This window comes from Morchella importuna (genome assembly GCF_003444635.1).
Source record: "Morchella importuna strain M04M26 chromosome Unknown Morimp01GS018, whole genome shotgun sequence".
Taxonomy (NCBI): domain Eukaryota; kingdom Fungi; phylum Ascomycota; class Pezizomycetes; order Pezizales; family Morchellaceae; genus Morchella; species Morchella importuna.
This window is the reverse complement of record NW_025763415.1, coordinates 440311-456318: the sequence shown is the minus strand read 5'-3', so window position 1 is coordinate 456318 and position 16008 is coordinate 440311. Positions and strand designations below refer to the sequence as shown.

General features: G+C 45.5%; 3 protein-coding genes across 3 annotated transcripts; all 3 read right to left on the bottom strand.

Annotated features, from left to right (window-relative positions):
• Window positions 1-1347: 1347 nt before the first annotated feature.
• On the bottom strand, window positions 1348-5590 carry LAJ45_06292 (uncharacterized protein; the record flags this gene model as incomplete). The annotated part of the gene is made up of 18 exons (XM_046115856.1): window positions 1348-1396; window positions 1460-1557; window positions 1608-1958; window positions 2018-2120; window positions 2172-2431; window positions 2480-2635; window positions 2687-2809; window positions 2864-2978; window positions 3049-3129; window positions 3183-3364; window positions 3418-3505; window positions 3559-4118; window positions 4176-4364; window positions 4421-4919; window positions 4985-5154; window positions 5202-5252; window positions 5309-5440; window positions 5501-5590. 18 exons carry the CDS (start codon window positions 5588-5590, stop codon window positions 1348-1350), a joined length of 3297 nt encoding a protein of 1098 aa, XP_045970965.1.
• Window positions 5591-6337: 747 nt separating this feature from the next.
• Window positions 6338-10935, bottom strand: LAJ45_06291 (uncharacterized protein; the record flags this gene model as incomplete). The annotated part of the gene is made up of 6 exons (XM_046115855.1): window positions 6338-7187; window positions 7244-7456; window positions 7519-8049; window positions 8100-9217; window positions 9272-10353; window positions 10410-10935. The coding sequence occupies 6 exons, from the start codon at window positions 10933-10935 to the stop codon at window positions 6338-6340; spliced, it is 4320 nt and encodes a 1439-aa protein (XP_045970964.1).
• Window positions 10936-13911: 2976 nt separating this feature from the next.
• LAJ45_06290 (uncharacterized protein) lies at window positions 13912-14575 on the bottom strand (the record flags this gene model as incomplete). Its single annotated transcript, XM_046115854.1, has 2 exons — window positions 13912-14118; window positions 14174-14575. The coding sequence occupies 2 exons, from the start codon at window positions 14573-14575 to the stop codon at window positions 13912-13914; spliced, it is 609 nt and encodes a 202-aa protein (XP_045970963.1).
• Between the last annotated feature and the right edge of the window lie 1433 nt (window positions 14576-16008).

Genomic DNA, 16008 nt, shown 5'->3' with positions numbered 1-16008 from the left:
GAGCGGGCAGAAGCAATAAAAACCGTCTCAATGTTTCGTTTCAATATCCTTCCCACCCAATATACACACACATCCCATACACTCACTTCCCAGAGACGCGCGTCAAAATGCGCTTGAAGCTCATCTGACAGCCAAGTATCTTTTTGTCAGTTTTTCTTTTTCTCTCTTTTAGTTGCCGGGGCTAGGTCCTCTGTCCAAAAAGGCTTTGTTGCAGGATCATGACTATTGACACACGTACACTGATCGATATCGATGGAATTCTCTTCACCTCCCTCCAGAAACTGAGATGGGAGTTTAGTGCGTTAGTTATTCACCCAGTCATGAATTAATGAATGAATTTTACTGCCACCTGATACCACACTGGTCAGTTACATCTACCGCTACCATTGGTTTCTTGTATGGCATCGATAATTCCGTTTTCTATCAAAAAAATTCTCATGATGATGCAGTACAGTTGTCTTGCATGAAGAGCGAGGAAATGCGCCTAGATCTTCCGGGTACTAACTTGTTGGTTAACTAGACCCTTGACTGCGCACTATGTTCGCACCCTTGAGCTAGAGATACGTATCATCGCTGTCCTATAGCTTCTCAAAAGGAAAGTCCGCGGAACCACCTGTAGGAGGATCTGGGAATATGACTTCACTTCTTGGGATCTAGATATGGGAACGTGAGTAATTCATTCAAACTAAGCCTAGATTCTATTTGGGCTCGATCTAAACGCATGTTGTACACGTGTGCCCGTAGTTTCATAAAGAAGTAGAATATCGTGATATGTATGGCGTGTCAGCTGAAATTGGTTGTATCTTGATCAGAGAAAAACAATTAATATAATCGGGCCACACATTATTACTGGAAAGAGGGTGTTCAAGATCTAAGCTCTGGAAATCGAAAGCTTGGGATTCGGTTGATGTCCTGCTTGAACTGCCACTTGGGATCATGGTAAATCACTCGACAGAGATCGTTGATGTTTACTTAAGCGCCGATCGTTTTAACTTGTTCGATTCCCTCAGTAGTAAGAGCTTTACCCCCATTACGGCATAGAAAAATAGCCTAGATATCCCATTGCCTTAGACCTTTGATTGATTGGCTCAGTGTGACCATGGCCCTGCGCAAAAGATTGTTCACGGGCCCGGTTATATTAAGATATTTTTAAGATAGCGCAAATATTTATATTCATCATCTTCAAGGCCCATGGTAATAATAAGCGGCGAGAGGATAACCTGCTGATGTTTCCGAGGGGGGCATGAAAATAGTATCCACCATTCAAAAGCGCCACATGATCACAAGATTTCAAACTCCAAAGGAAAAAAAGTATAGTTCATTACAGTAGCCGAGAGACTGCTGAATTCAAGCAATTCGTGTTTGGTTATTATTATTTCTCTCGGGATCGGCCATTCTATTTTGGGAACTGTTAGTACCATTTTACTTGGGGGATACGACTCCGTCGGTGTTTGCGTACCGGATGATCTTGACTTGGTTTGATGCAGCCGTACTATTCATCGCCTGAGGTGTGATCAATATGAATTGTTTGCCAATCGAACGTTCAGCAGCTTTTATCTATAAACAGCATTAGCCCAGAACAGAATAAAACGTCAGAGGAAACATACCATCATATTCACACTGATAGTACGGTTGACCGCGTCCATAAAGACATCAAATTCATCAAGACATCTAATTGGGGAGCCCATTGCCTCCCACAAAGAAAGAAGTAGACAAATTGTCGAAAAAGACTTTTCACCACCAGAAAGGGTCTTTGGTCCACGGTTGCCGGTTTCTTCCTGACCAGGTTGAACTTCGAGGATAAGTTCGGGAGGTTTTCGTGTGTGCTCAAGGCGCAAGCGCCCCTTGAATGCGCGTTCGCTCATCATCCAGTTAAACTGAGCCCGTGCCCGGGCACTGATGTAGCGTTGGAACTCCTTCCAGCGGCGTATGCGTTCCATGTAAACTCTAGTTTGCGTCTAAGCACATAAATGCGTTAAAAATGTACTAAGTAAACGCTGATTGATTATAGACCCACGCCAAGAAGTCTTTGAAATTCATTCCTCTGATCCCTCGCATCAATATAGGTTTGTGCTGCTTCAGCAGACTTTGCATGGATATATTCCGCAGTTCCACCAAGCCTATAATAACATTAGATGGCTCAGATAAGTTAAAAGGAGAGGATAATGTACGAAGCCTCAGCACGTTTCAGCTCTTCATGGAGTGCGGCTAACTTCCTTTCCAGAGCATCGCATGTCTCGTCATTAGGTATTTCAACACGTTCACAAATCCGTGAAGCCATTCCGGTATAGTTATCAACTGTTGCCTGTTGCGTTGCGATTTGGTCCTCTAGGCGGGCTGTTTCTTGTTGGTACTTCTCAAGTTGTTCATACCAATGATTCTTGTTTGCAAGACATTGCGACCGTTTTCGGTCAGACTTGTAAAGCATAGCCTTGATAGGTGTTAGAGATTTTTACAGCGAAAAAGAAAGCACAATTACCTTTAGGTCTTCGACCTGTTGTTGAGCAAGGGCTAGGTCTTGCTCGGTCGATTTCAGTTGTGCATATAGTTTATCACCTTCAGCACTAAACTCATCCTTTTTGACGACCAGCTCTTCGAACGAGGCAGTAGCCATGCGTTCTCTCTCTTTAAAAACCTGCAGGAAATGTAAGCAGTTGGCACTTTATATGGCAATTGGACAACCTGCCTTTAGCTTCTCTTGTAAAGCGCCAAGCTTACCGTCCTGCGCAGCCTCCTCTAACCTAGATTTGCACTCCTCAATCTTATCCTCGGCCCGGTGAAGCTTTAATTCAAAATCCCTCTTGCGACGCTAAGGTAATGTTAAGATAGCCCTTAATAATAATAACGAGGGTTCATTACATACATTATAGTTTTGAATATCGGAATTTAGCCCATCACTAACACGTTTTTTGTCGTGAGCAGATTGCTCGAGGTCAGCAAGCTCATTCTTAAGGCGTTGTATATCTTGTTCGATAAATCTTTTTTCCCCAATGATTAGCGAATTGTCAATCAATGAATGACAGGATGTATTGTGAAAAAGGATGTTACTTTGTCTGTGCCCCAACATCTGTCCTCATACGAGCCTGGCTCGTGAAAGCATTGACAGGAGTCACGCCACTGGCTCCGTTGCTAGACGTGAATAAATTAATATAAATTCATACTTAATATTGGAATCTACTTACTTTCCACCAACTTTCAATCCCCACCCTTGACGATTCAAGTTAAGAGCATAACATGAATTTATATGGTCATTTTGAGTCCTTCTTTCCATGATACGATTTGCATCTTCCAAATCTTCAACCAAGATAACCTGCTCGATGGAGTTGCCGATAACGAGTTGCCTCTTTACATTTTCGTCACTGATCTAGAGAAGGTCAGAGACTGGAGTAGGTGTCTCCTGGATGAGTGGTTAAATACCTCCAAGATCCTGTAAATAGTCTTGAATCGAGGATCAGGCTCAACAAGATTCAACGGCTTCACCTGGGTAATGCTTAATGGATATTGACTTATAAGATGTTAGTGATGTTTTAGAGTAATAAAGATAAGGTGTATCCGTACCAGTTGATAGATTTCATCAATCGTTTTAGAATTTCACTGTCTTCATAACAAGTGACGACAAAAGTCAATAGATTATTACCCAAGATCCGTTCGATGATGCTCCACCATTTCGGCTCTCGAAGCGTGACATACATTCCCACGGGACCGACGGGCTTGACACGAAAACTACGCTCACTTTGGATGGCATCAAGAAGAGGGCGTAACTTTGCGCCAAATACCTTTATGAAATCGCCCTCCGCAGCACTAATTTGCTTGAGAGCTGTCTGTTTGCTTGCGATCTCAGCTTTTTTTGCTTGGACGAGCTTTATAGCTTGATCGAATTCCTGCTTTGCTTCCTGGAGTTTTGTGTTATCGTCCTTGTTCTTTTGATCGTGGCTTTCCATGTCCGCCTTAATCCTAATAACATCATTTTCAGCGCTTCGCTGGTCCTCCATCAGCTGAATATTGCTTCCGCCATTAACTCCTTCTAGTCTGTTCTCTTCATCCATGATCTCTTGCTCGGTCTCGGTGATCTTTTTAGTTGCACCGAGAACATTACTCCTTGTTTCACGTTCTGATCCCTATCGTTTTGAACCCATTAATAACTAACATAACAATCAGAGATTGAAGACACATACTATTAAGGTCTGAAGTTCCTTTTTGATGTGATCCATTTGTGCCTTTGCTGCGTCCTTCGCTTCCTCTAGGGGAGTCAATTTTTCTTCTTCGATTCTGACCTGTTTAATTAGTTCTTCGTGGACGTGATTTGCATTTTCGAATTGCGAAGACGCTTGTTCGCGCTCTTCTTCAGCCCTAGTTACTTTGCTCTGCGATGTTTGAAGCCTTTCCCGAAGAACCCTAGGTGCAACTCAGCCTCTCTAACCTGTGCCCAGGCCATTTGATGGCTCATTGTTTGAATGCGGTCTCTCAGGGTATCGTGGCTCTCCAATTGCCGCTGTTTTTCAGCCCACTGATCCATAGTGGCCTTTAGTTCCGTTATATCGCCGACTTTCGTTTCCAGGATTGCCTCCGTACTATCAATCCCGTTCTTGATGAGAGAATAATCTTGATCCAGTTGCTCCAACTGTACCCCTCTCGCAAAAAATTTATATTTGTCCTGATTTGTTGAGGTGCTCAAAAACGCACGGGCCAGATCCTGTGTCAGTACGTTCATGGGATTATCGACTTGCAACCCAAACCAATCACAGATCTCATCTAATTCATCCCGTTTCGAAGATATTATCTTCCCCTGCTTCGACTTGAGTTTGTATCCACTACTTCCCTCTCGACTAAAGTTTCTTTCGACAATAATGACATCATCATATTGATCTCGTTTGAAACCTTCGCCGCCATTCTTGAGCTTGATTGTAATTCTAGCCTGTCTATTACTCGCTATTATTAGAACTGTGCAAGGAAGGGGAAGCTATTGTGATCGGATTATCCTCACTCCTCGCCTTCCTTGATGAAACTCTTCATAGCATTCCCTCGGTTTGTACTGGCCGCCTTCCCACCAAGCGCCAGTGTAATTGCCGTAAGAATTGCACTTTTTCCACTCCCGTTATGTCCGATAACGAAGTTTATGAAAGGTCCAAATTTAATCTCCAGAAATTTGTGGCACTATGGCTTATTAGCCTCTCTTCTCCCTCCATATAGGGCACACGAACCATAAAGTTTTCGCAAATAACGGCGAGTATGATCCCATGATCTGCTGGCACCTACAAAGATCAATAAACTATCAAGGGCCGTTGATGCTTTAAAGCTCGGTATATACGTTCTCAACCACCTCGCTCATCTTCTTCTTAATGGCAATAGCCGCCCGTTGAGTGGATGCATCCTCGAGCGCTCTCCAGTCCTGTTCATCTGCATTATTATCATCGCTATTTGTACGTGCCCGTTTGGATGTCTAACAAAGCACTTGGTTAGTATATATCCAGCCTTGTTCTTAGGAGGGGATGAACAGTACCGAATGTCTCCTAGGTGGAGGGGTTACATCTTCGTGTTCGCTCTCCTCATCTGTCTCAGCTGGATTTCTTCGTCGTTTTGAAGTGGCCATCTTGGGAAAAAAAATTGGCTGCTGGGATGATTGATGTCAAAGACGCGTAAAGGTTTAAAGATCGCGACTGCTTGGCTGCAGCTAAATTGTGTTACTGCTTAATAACTACATGCAGTTACAGTAGCTAGCGAGGCGTGTGCGTTGCCAAGGCGCATGCTCCACTGACGTTAACACTCACTGAGGTCCAGGGTTTGAGTCTAACATTCTAGGGACATGATATACATACATGTGCCTTAATTCTGGGCACTGATTTCTCGGGAAAAACACATTTTTAAATAGACGCTGTAGCATAAATTTTGACTGAGAATCCGTGGTATAACTATAGGTCACAGTACTGACAGAATGCCACACTATCCAGGGCAGCGACTCCCGCCCACGCCTTGCTTAAGTTTTGGGCTCGAGATCGATTCGTGTTTGGCAATTCTGGAAACATTGGTAGAGAAAAACACCCCTAAAAACTCCAAAAACAATTGGGAGTTAACTATGTAAAGTATACCGATGTGGTAATTTCATTAGGAACACAATCTACGACTAAGACTACGACTACTCCCCAACAATTTATTTCATACATAAAAAAGATTTCGAGAATCGATGTGTGTATATGGGTTATTCGCAAAAGACAAACAGAATTAAAAAAAAACAAATAAGATAGCTAACGAAGGTCCAGTTTTTCCGACTAAAGAATGGTGGAAATTCCAATATCTCACATTTCGGGCCCTCTATTAGCCCCAAGACCATCTTCACAAATTATCCTAGGACCTTTCCACCAGAGGGCGGTGCGCTCCTATCCTTTGTCTGAGTCTTCCTCAATTGTCTCCCCATAGCGATTTGACTTAGTAAATCACCCCTACTACTCGCAACATCTGGTGGTGGTGCGGCAGGCAAGTTAACTGGATTGGCCGCCATCCCGGGCATTCCAGGCATTCCGGGCATTGGAGGTGGTGGTGGTGGTGGTGGTGGTGGTGGTGGCGGCGGCGGTGGTGGTGGCGCACCAGTTTGTACCGGACTTGAGGAGGACTCTTCATTGCCCATACTACTCAACGGCCTTGGAGGGGCCATGTTCGCAAAGAATTTTTCCGCAAGTTCCTTGGTACTTTGGCGGTTTAGAGGATCATCGTCGTCACTATCAGAGTTGTCATCATCGACTACGCTCCAGTCATCTTCGTCTAAGGGGCGGTGACGATAAGTTCGTGGAGGAGATTGGGTTGCCGGAGGCGCACTAGTGGCGGCATCGTTCCCAAAGTTGTAGAATGGGTTTTTGCTAGCTGCGGAAGCAGTCGAAGGAGGCGAGGTTATAGCAGCAGCAGCACTCTCGGTAGGAACTGGGCCGAAACTCTTGAAGAAGGGGTTGTTGCTTGGCTTATCGGCAGCTGGGGTCCCAGGAGTAGGAGAGGATACCTGAGTGCTTGGTGGAAGGGGGGGTGCTGGGGGCGGCGGTGGTGGTGTTGGTGCTGGAGGGCTTGATGGTGTTGAGGGCGCAAGGACAAACTCCTCGACTGCTGTTTCTTGGGTGGGTGTTTTTTTACCCACGGTCTCTGGCTCTTCGTCATCCGAAGATGAATCCTCCTCCAGTTCCATTTGCAAACGTCTCAAGCGTCTAGAACGTAAGTTAGCATGTCGAGTCAATGGTTTATTTATAGAGCAATAACTTACTCCTCTTCTTCCTTAGCTTTCTCAATCTCGGCACGCATTGCTGCAAGTCTAGCCTCCTTTTCCTTTGATGCTTGGAGTGCTGCTTTCTTCTTTTGCTTCTCTTCCTCCTTTCTCAGCTTACCCTGTTTAACGCCTTCCTCGAGTGCCTGTAGTCTGGCCTTGGCAGCTTCCTGTGCTCTCATGAGTTCCTCTTCTTCTTGTCGTGTCTCATCCCTATCGAACAAAATTAACATCAAAAGTCATTTCTCAAGTATATTTGGGGGGGGGGGATTTACTCCAACTCGTGTATTTTAGCCTCCTGAGCCTCCTGCTCCCTCCTTAAGTTCTCCTCCTGCTCGGCCTTTGCATCTTCCTCGGCTTTCTTTCTCTCATCCTCGATCCTAGAATTATTAGCCTTCCTTGGCGCAGGTGGTGGCGGCTTTTTAGAAGCAATAGGCGACGGAGGTTTAATCCCTTCGTCAGCAAGCCTCTGTTGTCTCTGCTGCTCACGTTGAGATTCTTCCGCTTCGGCTTGTCTAAGGCGGTCTTCTTTCTCCTTGCGTTCACGCTCCATGCGTTGCTGGGTAGTTTCACCCATGGTGGATCGATTGGGTGGTTGCAAGCCGAGAGCCGCTAGTCGTTCGGCCATCTTCCTCTCGGCCTGTTGCTTAATGAACGTTGCACGCTCTTCTGAAGATTTAAAGGATGAATATGAGGCAGTGCTAGAAGCAGGAGTTGAGGAGCGAGGAGGCGATGATAAAGTCTTTGTCGGCTCCTCAGCTGCTCTAGAAGAGTTTGTTCTTGGGCGATCATTATAACGACGGTCGCTGAAAGATATCAGTAAATCTCCCGGAAATAAAATCAGGGGTTAGCATACTCTTCACGTTTGTCCCTAGCAACACGGCTTTGCCTTTGTAAATCAAAAATGAATTCTTTGACTTCGTCCTCGACGCCCAAAGCCTCATCCCACCTCCTTCTCTCGTGGTCAGTAATGGCACTACTTCCACTCTCCGCAGGTATGTCCCTAATGCTATCCTCTAGATTCTTTTTAAAGTCATCCAAACTCTCTTCCACATCCCTAATCATCTTCTCATTCCTTTCCTTTTCGGAATTCACTTTTTGAGTCTCTTCAGCCAGTCTCCTGGAGCCACCCTCGTCATCGTCACCACTCGGTGCAACTGGCTTCCCTGTCAATGCCGCGAGTCTTTGCTGCATCATGGCCCTGGATTTCGCCTTGATCCTATCGGATTCGGTTATTGAGCCTCCAGGTCCAGTTCCTATAATAGAGGCAGCAGATCCTGGGTGAGCCTTTGCATCTCGTAGTCTAAATAATTCCAACTTAGTGTCTGCAATGTTTCTTTCTGTCTTTCTCACTTTGCTTGCAAGATCTGGAAGGCGATCTGTAAGGTTCTGCAACTGCCTCCTTAGTTGCCTTCTCTCGGCCTCAGAATCCCCACCAGTAAGTCCAGCATTGGGATGTGAATCGATGTCCTCCTGAACCCTTCTGATCCTCCGGTAGAGGTCGTCCGCGTCCCTACGATCACGCCTATCAAGAATCTCATCGTTCTCGCCTTCGGCCTCATCTTTTATATCGACAGCCTCGAGAAGAATTTGTTTTTCTCGTACTTTCTTACGGAGCTGGTCAAGGGACATTTCTTCGGGTGCAGGAGATGCAGAAGTGCCCGGCATTGGGGATGGTGATCTACCGCCACGTGCACGATGGCGGGCGTTAGATGTGTAGGCAACTTCATTGTCATCAAAACGGTATACTGTTCCGTCTTTCTTGCCAGCATTGGTATTAGTGTCACTATGGAAAGAACGACTCTTCATGTAACTGACGCCGGTTGATTGGGATTGAAGAGCGTTTGCTGTCTGTCCTTTTTGAAGATATGACTTTACAGTATTAAGAGACTCTGAAAATTTCTTGGTAGATGGTGGGATCAATTCGGGGGGGAGGCGGGCGGGGATATCGTATCCGTTGAGCTTACGGAAGATCTAGTAAAGTTAGTAATCTGACAGCATGTATGAATAACCACAAATCGCAAGTACCAAATGCATTGCCACAGCAAACTCGTCCTTATTAAGCTTTCCCTTATTTCCTGTATCTGCCAAGGTCCAGATGGACATTAAATCCTCTTTTGGCAATCCACTCTGCCCAAAAACCTCGATTGCGGTGTCACCGGTGATAAATCCCTTATGAAAGCCATCCCAGCCTTCAAAGACAATATCATACTTTTCTTTCTCAACTTTTGTGATTGACCATGGAATCACTGCATTTCCCTGTAGTCCTTGCATACTAAATCCACCCTCCCGGCCTTTCTGTGGCATCATACGCTGCTGCAGAGCCTCAATACCACCAAGAATATTCGTAGGAGCATTAACGAAACCCCATTGTCCTGGACGTCCCGTAGGCTGGGCTTGGAGCGGCCCCCCGACAGACAGTGAAGACATACCGGTTGGAATCGGGGGAGGGGGGGGTATCGACCCACTATAAGAACCAATACTAGACTGATATCCAGTTGCTTGAGATGTCAGTAACGATGGAGTCTGGAACCCAGTCTGCTGGTTTTGAAGCCCGGGAAACCCCGTCTGTTGAGATTGAAGGCCTGGATATCCTGTTTGTTGGGATTGAAGACCCCCTTGAAATCCGGTCTGCTGTGGTTGGAATCCGGTTGGTTGCTGTTGAAATCCAGTCTGTTGAGGCTGCTGGAATCCGGTTTGTTGAAAGCCGGTTGGTTGCGTGCTCATATTCATTCCCAAGAGTTGTGAGTTGTTCGTCTGGTTTTGACCAAACCCTGCAGGGGGGATTGTATTCTGTCTCGCAGGTGGTTGCTGGCTTGGGGCGCTGACCTCAAAGCTGGGAACGTTCGACCTCGCAGGAGCGGCCGGCGCGGAATCTGGAATACCGAACGAAATAATGTCGACCATACCGCTAACCTCATTCTTGACAACTTCGGGGAGTGTTGAAGGTAATGTTCTCCCGTTACGCTTCATATTACAGAGATACATTGCCAAAGCAAACTCGGGGAAGAGTAACTGCCCGGACTTGGTGGTATCTGCAAGCTGCCAAATTTGATGCAGATCTTGTGCCGGGAGCTTAGATCGCAAAAGGATATCTCTCGCGGTATCGCCTATTTCCAGGTGTTAGACCTAGTTTCTAGTAATAGCGCTCGGATGGGCTACTTACCTGGTAGTGCTTGCCCATCACCTACTGCAGCCTTAAACAGCTGCTCAAATTTCGCTTGATCGGCGACAGTAATGAAACTCAGCCTTATATTCGGGATCTTTGCGAGGTTCTTGGGGGTTGGAGTAGTAGATTGCTGAGGCGGTGGTGGTGGTTGGTTTTGTTGTTGCGGTGGTGGTGAAAACGTAGTCATATTCGGCAACTGGGGTACCGGAGGAATTCCCTGCTGACTTGGAAATCCCTGAAGAGCATTTGGAAACCCCGTGTATTGTTGTTGAAGCGGTTGTTGCTGCTGTTGCTGGTTTTGAAATTGTTGCTGCTGAGCTTGCTGGCCTGGGAATCCTGTTTGTTGGAATTGCATAAATCCCGTTGGCTGTGGCATCATTTGCTGTTGCTGGCCTGGGAAACCAGTCTGCTGTGGCATCATTTGCTGTTGACCTGGGAAACCAGTCTGCTGCGGTTGTTGCTGATACTGGCCTTGACCAGCCTGTTGGCCGTTCGCACCCAGGAAGCCCGTCGCATTGTACATGGCGAGCTTACAAGCTTACAAGCTTACTGGTAGGCTTGTGAATGAGCGAGAGAGTAAGGTTGAGCGAATGAATGAAAGAGGGTTGATGAGATTGAATTACGGACAGGTTCAAGGGGGGGGAGTGGGGATGGGGGTAGAGAAGAAGAAGAGGGAGAGGGGAGGGATAGGAGAGGTGACGAAGCGTTAGATCGTTTCCCGCCAATCACTGCCACCCCAACGAAATGCCTGTTTATGACCTCGGCCCTCCCAGTTTCCAATCCTGGTATCTTTTATGGCGGACGACCCTTGCTCTACTCTCTACTTTGGGGCCCTTCTATTTATAATAGTAGTGAAACTTTTCCTTCAGACTACTAGAGAGAGTTCCCCAAAGTGAAATTATGCTGCCCTTTTGTGAAAATGAAAATAATTTTCGTAAAGAATTAATGAAATGAATAAAGAATTTCCTGAATTGGAAATGACTAAGGCCGCGTCCACTTCAGATATTGTGAGGTCAAGACCTGCCAATTTAGGGCGTGTTCTGCTATCCATAATACAACAAGCCTTCGCAAGCCACAATGGTGTCTCGATGAGTATAAATTCATATAAATGAGAGCTCTGGCAATACAACAGTTGTGGCTGGTGAATTTGGTTGTGAATTTGGTGCTAGCATGGTGATATTTTGGTCTGAGTATTTTAGATCGTGATATTGGGGCTCTAATTGGATGACAAGAATCTCACATATTGTGCCAAGACGGTCGAATATCGTGATATTCGTTGCAACAGGAAATAAACAATGGAATTTTTCATTGTCGGGAAAACAGACTTATTACATATGTAGTCAGCTTTTTGTCTTAATCTGCTGGGAACGCTTGCGTTCACCATAGCGGCGCACCGCTATTCTCGTCGCCCAGGCTCCTCAGTTCGTTCACCTATCGCCTCACTCAGTTCGTTGTTCGCTGCGCTCAGGGGGTCCCCCCAAATGAATCAATAGAAATCTATTTAACAAACAACTGCCCCACCTAAATTGTATTTTTTTAACCAATGAACGAACACCTCGTGGAAAAAATAAAAAGACACGATCAACTAAACCACCCTTTCCTCTTGGAATTCACCTGATCGTTTAAAGGATCATTATTCATTTCCAGCCGAATCGAAGCTGAATCAGACCAATCCCTATATATTCTTTCATTCTTGCCTCCTGCTCGTCCATCTTCTTTTCGATTCTCGTGTCCAGACCGTCCATCTATTCCTTTATCTTCTCTTCCATCCTAAACTCCGTGTCACGGTCAAAGAATACCTTTGCTCCAAGCTAGCAAATTTGTCAGTACAAGGGTAGAAAGAATCCACTTATAAATTACTCCCGTAAAAAAGAGTCCCCAAGTCCACTTGAACCATCCTCTAATCTCTTTCAAACCCTCGTTCACTTCTCCGAGTTTCTCGTTCACGTTCTCACAAACACTCAGACTATGGCCAAGGAGATTCATGGTAACAAATCTTACCCCTCCAATAGGGATACTCTCTATGAAAGACTCCCATCCGCCTCATTCCCGGTGTTGCTTGCTCTGTCCTCTCCCGGACTCTTTGCCCCCTCGTTTCCTGAGGTGCTCGTGTGGCGGCGTTGGATAAAAGAGATCTGGTGTCCAAGCAAAGGGATCCTCGGAATCACACGATGGAAGTGAGGAACAGTCCTAGTAGCAGGTTTGCTCAACATTGTGGGGGGTGTTCTGTTCTCTCAGGTCACACTAAAGACCCAAGAGGCAGAACGAAGCGAGGATGGTTTATTAGAAGTCTAGGAGGTCTAGTCTAGTTGTATAGTCTGTATAGTCTAGATCTAGAGTTACACCGTATTCTCGTTCTACTTTATGACAATGTGGCTCAACGTGCCAGATTGACTTAGGTCAGGACAACAGGTTGAGTTGAGCCGCTAGCGCAACAGGTTGGATTGTCGGTGGTTTCCCTGCTAGGTTACTTGGGAAATAGTTACTGTGTTCTCGTGACATTAAACAGACTCGCTGAATACAGTCGAGTCGTGGTTGTGCTGGTCGCTGCCTGCTCGCTGCTGTGCCGTGAACTTTGCAGGAAAAGAAAGGAATACACTCTCGTCGTGATGGCCAATCTGTGCTCGAATCTCTCGTCTTTGTCGCTACTCTGTTCTGTATCCGTATATCGAGTCATGAGGTTGAAGGACTTCGTCCCTTCCCACTCACAGGAGGGAGGGAGGGAACCCACCTCCTTATATTTACGCTGCTCCGCCGCTTTACTGTGCATGGTAGCCTGCTTGGCAATGTTCCGGAAGATTTTGGCACGTGCCGTTCCTGACCAGATCCCTGCATCCGGAACGTTCTGAATTCTGCGCCGCGAAACCTAATACTTCGACCGTTCCGTGTTCCAGCAGATTAAGACAGGTATGTACCCGCAGATGTACTCTCTGAGGACCTAAACTTCCCAACTCTAAATTCAGCGCATGGTCTAGATTACAGAAGACCTAGTTTTTTTTTTTTTTTTTTTTTTTTAAATCATGTAGTTTAATTGATTCTAGGTACAAAACTCTGCATGCAGTCTTAGACTATGGCATAAACAGAAGACCTAGTTGCGGTTAGTGATCATATAATCTCAGGTATGTGTAAGTACCTACATATATTCTATGAGTATGGCACCGCAGTTACGCTCGATTACGTGTCAATTAGGTATATTTCTACATGTGAGTAGTCGGATTAAATGACTCGGTCATGCTTCCCAGTATTTAACGGGATTTCTTTTGTGTGCCCAACACTATAGCCCCACTTTCACAGATATTCCATTAGCTGCTCCTCGTTCTAACACCATTCCTCATATCTAGGGGCAGCGAGCTGTTTAGGCATTTGTTATCGTATGCAATTACATGTAGTTGGAAACACTTATTCCTTCCCCACTATGTAAAATCGATCGGAGACAGAGAAGAAAGTGATATATACCAACACACATACAGTTATTTACACAAGCCCCCCCCCCCCCCCCTTACCAATCCTTAGGTATAAATTTCCTATCCGGTTTAGCATACCCCATAACCTCAGGGTGTCTATGAACCGCCGGCATAAGACCCAACCCAATCGCCCTTCGAATCGCTTTGGCCATTCTCCTCTGGTTTACCGGTCGCAGTCCTGTCACACTACTGTGTTTGATACGACCCAACTCAGTGACATATTCCGACATCATCGAAAAGTTCTATTTGTCATTAGCTTCCATTTCACTTTCTCCCGTTCACTTCCAATTCACTTACCCTGTACTCTTTGATGGGGTTGATTCCCAACAGGTCCATCGCATCAAAGGCCGGTGTCTTCCTTGCCCTCCTCTTCCTTTGCTCTTGGAAACTCAGATCATGCGGCGCATAGGTATCACCTTGTGCAAACCTGTAGTTCGTCATGATGAGTTCGTTATCAGCAACCCTCTTATCTTCTTCTGCCGCTCCAGGCTGTCCAGTGGGCTGTTGAGGCCTTAACAGCTGTAATCGAGCGTCTAACCCTTCGCTGAAGGGCTTGCCATTGCGTTCCATGGCATCAGCAAAGCGGGGGAAGCTACCACGAGGGGGCGAAGGGTTTATAGTAATTTTACGGGCCCCCGTGTGTCGAAGAAAAGCCGAAGGGGCCGGAAAGGCGGCGAATATGCTGTATCTTGGTGGCATTGTGAGGAATACGTGCGCTGAATGGTAGATGAACTTTCAATGTTGAAGACTTTTTGGTGGGGACGGGTGCTTCCGCATAGGCTTGGCGTTAGTCACAGTATGTCACTCGGCTGAGATAGGTCTTCTGAGTCTTCATGCATGTATGATCTCGATAGTGTCATTAATAGAAAAATGAAACAGATCACCGTATTGGTATAGATACATGTACTTGGTATGTAAGTTTCCCCCTCCCCCTAGCATTACCGTACCCTATAAACAAGTACACTTAAGTGCATATTGTACATATCAATCGTTCATAAATTAGCGGTGGAATACATGCACATGTATTTGCGTGCAGGTCACATACTTATAGTACAGTGTTATCTACATGTAATTTACATACATATGTACTGCGCCGGTTAGTGAAGTCTGGATGTCAGCGGTCAGTTGTACTTACATGTATCTAATATGAAAAAAGGCCGTTTGTTAGTGTTTGTGAGAGTACAATAGAAGAGTATTTTTTTGTCAGTGTTGGTAGGGGAAAAAGTGCTATACAGAGTGGGCGTTGGTCAGTTCCCGTGAGAAGAATCTACCCTTTACAGGAATCTAGTTCGAAATAAGGAAGTTCGTGACTGTATTTTTCCGCTTCTCCCAAAGCCGGCAGAGAGCTGGATGAGTTAATTCCTACAGGTATATCTTCCTATACAGAACCCCATTTTGCAATAGCCAAATCCCATCAGCACAGGGGTGTCGCCGGTCAGCGAGTGAAAATGCAAAGGGAAAAAGTGCCAGCAAGTTTTGCCTATACAAACTTCACTGACTGGCGCAGTATATCCGCTAAAAGTATCTGCTACTTGTACATGTAGTTTTACCTACAGTACTAAAAAGCGGGCGGATCCAGTACCGTAAAACCCGATAGGTGACTAGCCCGGGCTTAAACCAAAAATACAGGGTGAATAATAATGGAGAAACGTAAAGGAACCAAACAGAGAGCTCGAATTCGATAGGTGAGCCCGGGCACAGCTATCGAGCCTTTGCGGTACCATATATGGCAAAATATCATAAGGTTACGTGGTATTGCTACGGTATTGCTATACGTATAATAGTTAGGATTCCGATTTAATTCGGAAGTTTTGCATAATTCCGTATTGGTATAGTCAAGTACCTATTACATCCCCTTTTTGGTACCGTATGACCTAAACCCCTCCGAAATATACAATTGCAAGTATATGTATGTACATGTAGTTTAAGTATGGCAATTAAGATATTCATACATGTACTCGCATATCAAGTATGTATTTGCGCAACCAGCAAAACACACACAGAATCCAGAGAGCTTTTCCATCTCCCCTGAAATTATGTGTCTTCTATCTAGACACCTGAAAGACTCTACAGGCCACTTTTAGGCCATATCTACAAAGAACAAGCCCTGAAGGTGAAATGTGTCTAAAAGG